Below are 7,562 nucleotides of genomic sequence, written 5' to 3'. Positions count from 1 at the left end.
GCTAATTTTCTTGTATTTTTAGTAGAGACGGGGTTTCACCGTGTTAGCCAGGATGGTCTCGATCTCCTGACCTCGTGATCCGCCCACCTCAGCCTCCCAAAGTGCTGAGATTACAGGCTTGAGCCACTGCGCCCGGCCAACCTTTTAAAATTTCAAATGACAAACAGAATATAAAAGAATGAACTTTAAAACAATGCCCTTATTCTCACTTCATCTGAAAACACTAAACATATTCAAATATGCAAATTAGAACCGGATCATCTTCCTCTGCCATTTATAAAGATAACAGCCAAGATGACCTTACAGGTTCAACTTATTTAGAAGGAAAAATGGCTCATCAAGTCAAAGAACTGTCAGCCACAGAGATAATGCTTGTGTTATCAATTTACTTATTTTAAAAAGAGAAAAAAAAACAAGGGATAAGCAGAGATTTTTGCCTAAGAATTTCAGAAGCCAGGAAAAGATTCAATTATATGGTAATAAGTAAGACTAACTTCTACAGAGTATCTTCTTACCTCTTACCTCTTCCATCATACACCAAGTCCTAAAAAGGTCCTAAGATATTTGCACTAATTTATGAGCCCCCTTTTATCTAAAAAGAAGTAGCCCATCAGTATTTTTCAGAAACTCAAGCTCCAGTTTTCTATAACAACAGCTTAAGTAAGAATAGAAAGACAAGAAATAAAGTTCAATGCAGGAATAAGTACAAACTCCAAACACTTTTGTTTAAAGACTCTCATCCCTCTATGTAAAGCGATATAGCAGTGGGTCTCAAACTTTGCTGCACATTGGAATGACCTGAGGAACTTTTAAAAAATCTCGGCCAGGTGCAGTGGCTCACACCTGTAATTCCAGCACTTCGGGAGGTCAAGGTGGGCAGGTCACCTGAGGTCAGGAGTTCGAGACCAGCCTGGCCAACACAGTGAAACCCAATCTCAACTAAAAATACAAAAATTAGCTGAGCATGGTGGCGCACACCTGTAATCCCAGCTACTCAGGAGGCTGATGCAGGAGAATCACTTAAACCCAGGAGGTGGAGGTTGCAGTGGGCTGAGATTATGCCACTGTACTCCAGCCTGAGCAATAGAGTGAGACTCTGTTTCAAAATTAAAAAAAAAGAAAAAAGAAAGAAGGAGAAGGAGGAGGAGGAGGAAGAAGAAGAAAGAAGGGAGGAGAAGGGAGAAGGGAGAAGGAGGAGGAGGAGAAAGAGGAGAAGGAGGAAAAGGAGGAAAAGAAGAAGGAGAAGGAGAAGAAGAAGGAGAAGGAAAAGGAGAAGGAGAAGAAGGAGAAGAAGGAGGAGAAGGAGAAGAAGGAGGAGAAGGAGAAGGAGAAGAAGGAGAAGGAGAAGAAGAAGGAAAAGGAGAAACTGGGGGCCAGGCACGATGGTTCAAGCCTATTATCCCAGCACTTGGGAGGTTGAGGCGGGAGGATCACTTGAGATCAGGAGTTCAAGACTCGGTCTCTATAAAAAACAAAAATTAGCCAGGTGTGATGGCACACAGCAGTCTGGGCGATGGAGGGAGGCCCTGTGTTAAATGTTCTTATCACAAAAAAATAGAAAGGGGGGAAACTTTTGAAAGTGATGAATATAGTCACTTCCATGATTGTGGTGATGGTTTCACAGGAATATACTTACCTGCAAATTGATCAAGGTGTACACATTAAATATGTACAGCTTTTTGTATGTCAATCACATCTCAATAATTTGGTTTAAAAAGAGTAATCTAGGCACTATTACTTAGAGTCTAGATAATGTTAACGTACTATTACTTCGATTCTAGATAATATTAATAATTCAATTTATTTTAAATCTGCAGTCCATTATCTCCAGAAAGGATTTGGGCTTACAAAATTAAGCCCAAAATCTGACAAAACTATAATGTTTCTTTTTTTTTTGAGATAGAGTTTCGCTCGTCGCCCAGGCTGGAGTCCAATGGAGCGATCTCTGCTCACTGCAACCTCCGCCTCCTAGGTTCAAGCTCCTGCCTCAGCCTCCTGAGTAGCTGGGACTACAGGCGCCTGCCACCACACCCGGCTAATTTTTGTATTTTTAGTAGAGACGGGGTTTCAACATGCTGGCCTCGAACTCCTGGTCTCAAGTGATCTGTCTGACTCAGCCTCCCAAAGTGCTGGGATTACAGGCATGGGCCACCACACCCAGCCTGTAATGTTTCAATTAAACAACCAAGTGGTAATTCTCTAAAAATGAGTTACTAAATTAGGTTTTAAAATCACTAAGAGTGGCTGGGCATGGTGACTCATGCTTATAATCCCAGCATGTTGGGAGGCCAAGGTAGGAGGATTGCTTGAACCTAGGAGATCAAGACCAGACTGGGCAACACAGTGAGATCCTATTTGATATGGTTTGGCTGTGTCCCCACCCAAATCTCATCTTGAATTCCCACCTGTTGTGGGAGGGACCTGGTAGGAGGTAATTGAATCATGGCGCAGGTTTTTCCTGTGCTGCTCTGGTGATAGTGAATAAGTCTCATGAGATCTGATGGTTTTAAAAAGGGGAGTTCCACTGCAAAAGCTCTCTTCTCTTGTCTGCTGCCCTATGAGACGTGCCTTTCACCTTCTGCCATGTCCCCAGTCACGTGGAACTGTAAGTCCATTAAACCTCTTTCTTTTGTAAATTGCCCAGTCTTGGGTATGTCTTTATCAGCAGCATGAAAATGGACTAATACACCGTCTCTACAAAAAAATTAAAAAATTAACCAGGTGTGGTGGAGCAGGCCTGCAGTCCCAGCTGCTCGGGAGGATAAAATGGAAGGATCCTTTGAGACTGGTAGGTGGAGTCTGCTATGAGTTATGATGGCGCCACTGCACTCTATCCTGGGTAAACAGAGCGAGACCCCATTTTTAAAAAAAACATTCACTAAGAGTATGAGTGCAAAGATAGGGAAGGAAGCAGAGTGGAGAAAAAAATTCAGTACTATTTGTCACCATAAGAGATGGTATTAATGCCTTCAAAATTCCTGGAGTCTAGTTTAGAAGTGATATTTAAAGGTCAGCAGGAAACTTGGAAATAATTAGTGATTCTTCTATACTGACATTGAGAACATGCTACAGAAAAACTCTTTAATTTGTGGAAGTACTATAACATCTAATGAACTAACAACTAAATATCAGGCCTGGTGTATCAAAGTGAGGAATATAAAAAGACAGAACAATTTCAGGAAAATAAAGTACAATGAGACACTTTCTTTTTTTTCTTTTTTTTTGAGACGGAGTCTTGCTCTGTGGCCCGGGCTAGAGTGCAGTGGCCGGATCTCAGCTCACTGCAAGCTCCGCCTCCCGGGTTCACGCCATTCTCCCGCCTCAGCCTCCGGAGTAGCTGGGACTACAGGCGCCCGCCACCTCGCCCGGCTAGTTTTTTTGTATTTTTAGTAGAGACGGGGTTTCACCGTGTTAGCCAGGATGGTCTCGATCTCCTGACCTCGTGATCCGCCCGTCTCAGCCTCCCAAAGTGCTGGGATTATAGGCTTGAGCCACCGCGCCCGGCCAAGACACTTTCTTAAAGGATGTGACAAAAAGAAACCTCACATGGTAACCTTTTTGTAGAATGGTCATGAGCCCTTTGGGGTTCTGAATGGAAATGCCTAACAGCCTAACAAAGTGAGAATTTCTTTTCTATCCCTCTTTTTTTTTTTTTTTTTGGAGACAGGGTCTCGCTCTGTCGCCCAGGCTGGAGTGCAGTGGTGCAATCACAACTCATTGCAGGCCTCAAGTTCCAGGGCTTAGGCAATCCTCCCACTTCAGCCTCCCGAGTAGCTGAGACTACAGGTGCATGCCACCACACCCACTAATTTTTGTATTGTTTGTGGAGACAGGGTTTCACTACATTGCCCAAGCTAGTCTCAAATTCCTGAGCTCAAGCAATCCGCCTGCTTCAGCCTCCCAAATTGCTGGGATTACAGGCATAAGCCACTGCGCCCAGCCTGAGAATTTCTTACAATTGAGAAGTAGTGACTAATTTTCTTCCAGGCCCTTTTCTGGAAAAGAGTAGTTTCTAAGGGAATGATATACCAGTTATTCGTATCTCAATTTTTCTCCCAAGTAATGCCATGCAATTCCATGCCTTGAAAGGAAAAATTGTTACCTGAGCACCACTACAATTGGACTTTCACTTCCAGTTATTACCATTAACCCCTTCCAGATCATTAGTGCCGATGAGACAATCATTCCGAAATTTAGGACTTGATAATAGAGCTGCAAGAACAAAAGAGAAGAGATCAGATCCACCATTATCCCCACTTTGGAAAGGAATTGAGAGCGGTAACAATTTGAAAGTTTCAAGCAGTACTATTAGGATAACTACAGTTCTGAGACATTCTTTAATATACTACAATAATTATGCCATCAGCACATCAATACAGGCCCCCCTTCTTTCGCCAAAGCACCCTGCTCCATTTTGTTTGGTAAAACATCAGTTACATTTATATAACACCATATTATTTTAAGAACCTTTCACAAAAGTTATTTCATTTGGGCTCCATAATCATTCAGCTTAAATTCAATCATACCCATGCTACTTACCAGCCAACAGTAATCTGTCTCTGCTTCTGAACTCCTCTATTACTTTTCTTTTCTTTTTTTTTTGGAGCCTCGCTCTCGCTCTGTCACCCAGGCTGGAGTGCAGTGGTGCCATCTCAGCTCACTGCAACCTCCGTCTCCTGGGTTCAGGAAATTCTACAGCCTCATCCTCCCGAGTGGCTGGGACTACAGGCATGCACCATCACGCCCAGCTAATTTTTTTGTATTTTCAGTAGAAACGGGGTTTCACCATGTTGGTCAGGTTGGTCTCGAACTCTTAACCTCAAATGATCTGCCCACCTCTGCCTCCTAAAGTGCTGGGATTACAGGCATGAGTCACCACGCCCGGCCCTCTATTACTTTTCTACCATACTTATCCCTTGATAATCATGGGAATAGTCAATGACATTTAACTCTACCTTCTCATTTTACAGTTAAGGAAACTGTCTCAAAAAGAGGAGACTTCACCAAGTCCTATAGCTTATCAGTCACATAGTCAAGACTTGAAGGTCAGCTTTCTTACCAAATCTCTAGTACTCCACAAATTCTAAAATTCTGTGACTTGAATAAACAGATAAAACACCAGAAGGCATTTCAATTTCAAATAAAGAAAATTCAGAACATATGGAAAAAGGCAAAAAATATTACAAAATCAGATAAGAGAAATAATGTGAGCTAACTGTTTTGGGCCAAGGTTGGAAAAAGTATAGAGAGGATGACTAGACACCAAAGCAAATAGTTCAAGGAAAAAGCTGGTACTGGAAAGTACTGGGAGAGATCTGAAAAAGTATATTAAGGTCCAACTATGAAGAAACTTAAACACAGGACTGAACCTGTGGATCTAACAAAACATTAGTAATATAAAGTGAAAAAACAAAAGTTTCAAAAGGTTTTACTCTGTCACCCAGGCTGGAGTATAGTGGCACAATCACAGCTCACTGCAACCTCCAACTCCTGGGCTCAAGCAATCCTCCCACCTCAGCCTCCTGAGTAGCCAGATGTGGTGATTTTTGTATGTTTTGTAGGGAAGAGGTTTCGCCATATTGCCCAGGCTGATCTTGAACTCCTGGGCTCAAGCAATCCGCCTACCTCAGCCTCCCAAAGGGCTGGGATTACAGGTGTAAGCCACAATGCCTGGTCACTTTTGATAAGATTTGCTTGTGGACATTCTACAGAACTGTCCTAGTCTCTTCAAAAATCCAACGTCATTCAATGTCATGAAAAAAAAGGTGGAAGACTGTTCTAGATTAAAAAGGACTAAAGAGATACAACAACCAAATACAATGCACAAACTTTGGTTTCTTTGTTGTTTTTTTCTTCCTTCTCATTCAGTTCTAACAATACACAAACTTTGGCTGGATCTTGGTTCAAAAAAAAAAAAAAAAGCGTAAGAAAAAATCTGAACTATAAAAGACATTTTGGGGTGAATTGGGGAAACTCAAAATATGATTTGAATATTAAATGACACTAGGAAATTTGTGTTAATTTTCTTTTTTTTCTTTTCTTTTCTTTTTTCTTTTTTTTTTGAGACAGGGTCTTGCTCTATCACACAGGCTGCAGTGCAGTGACATGATCTCAGCTCACTGTAACCTCTGCCTCCCAAGTTCAAATGATTCTCATGCCACAGTCTCCCAAGTAGCTGGGATTACAATGGGCACGCATCATCATGCCTGGCTAATTTTTGTATTTCTAGTAGAGACAGGGTTTCACCATGCTGGCCAGACTGGTCTCAAACTCCTGTCCTCAAGCAATCCACCCACCTTGACTTCCCGAAGTGCTGGGACTACAGATGTGAGCCACTGCACCCAGCCTCTAATTTTCTTAAATTATGTGATAATGGTGTTGTGGTTATATAGAACACTGTCCTTATCATAAGAGATGCATATTAGTAGTAGTTGGCTAGTAGTTGTAGTTAGGGGTGAATTATCATTATCATATCTGCAACTCATTTTCAACTGATTCAGCAAAAAAAAATTCTATATATGCACACACACATAAGTATACATAGAACACATAGGGCAAAAATGCTAATAATTGTTGGATCTGTGTGACAGATTACAACAATGTCTTTCAATTTTTCTGAAAAATTCCAAAAAATGCGTAGAAAAAAATGGAAGAAGCCAGGTGCAGTGGCTCACGTCTGTAATCCCAGCAATTTGGGAGGCTGAGGTGAGCAGATCACGTGAGGCCAGAAGTAGGAGACCAGCCTGGCTAACATGGCGAAACCCATCTCTACTAAAAACACAAAAATTAGCTGGGTGTGGTGGGACATGCTTGTAAACCCAGCTACTCAAGAGGCTGAGGCACAAGAATCACTTGAACCCAGGAGGCGGGGGTTGCAGTAAGCTGAGATCGCACCATTGCACTCCAGCCTGGGCAACTGAGCAAGACTCTGTCTCAAAAAAAATAATAATAATAAAAAGGAAGAAAATAAAATAAATGTTAGTTGTTATATTTGGGGGTGTAATACTAGGCAATTCTTATTTATTTCATTTTGATCATCTGCATTTTCTACTTCTTCCCTTTTGAAATCCATTATAATTTTTACCAACACACACACACACATACATACAAGAATATGTAAAAAAAAAAAAGCAATATCCTAGCCATGGCAGGCCACCATTTTCATCTCTTCTAGCTATTTGTTCTGGTATTTGCCCCAACCATTCTAAAAATTAATTGTTTGTTTACTTTCATACTAGGGTGTTAATGTATGACGTTCAAAATGTACAATGAGGGACTAGGCACAAAGACTCATGCCTGTAATCCCAACACTTTGGGAGGCCGAGGTGGGAGGATCACTTGAGCCTAGGAGTTCGAGACCAGAAAGCAAGACCTTAATCTCTATAAAAAAGTACAAAAAAGGCCGGGCGCAGTGGCTCACGCCTGTAATCCCAGCACTTTTAGAGGCCGAGGTCACTTTTAGAGATCACGAGATCAGGAGTTCAAGACCAGCCTGGCCAACATGGTGAAACCCCATCTCTACTAAAAATACAAAAATTAGCCAGGCGCGGTGGCACGTGCCT

At 41.8% G+C, this 7,562-nt stretch overlaps 1 protein-coding gene across 1 annotated transcript in view; it reads right to left on the bottom strand.

Moving 5' to 3' along the window:
• Positions 1-7,562, bottom strand: part of SEC11A (SEC11 homolog A (S. cerevisiae)) — a 48,197-nt gene that overhangs the window by 17,644 nt on the left and 22,991 nt on the right. Inside the window, exon 2 of the mRNA XM_011961062.1 lies at positions 4,103-4,212. Within this exon, the coding sequence (XP_011816452.1) occupies positions 4,103-4,212 (110 nt within the window). The remainder of the gene's footprint in view (positions 1-4,102; positions 4,213-7,562) is intronic.

This window comes from Colobus angolensis, unplaced genomic scaffold, assembly GCF_000951035.1.
Source record: "Colobus angolensis palliatus isolate OR3802 unplaced genomic scaffold, Cang.pa_1.0 Scaffold534, whole genome shotgun sequence".
Taxonomy (NCBI): domain Eukaryota; kingdom Metazoa; phylum Chordata; class Mammalia; order Primates; family Cercopithecidae; genus Colobus; species Colobus angolensis.
This window is presented reverse-complemented; position numbering and strand designations above follow the sequence as displayed.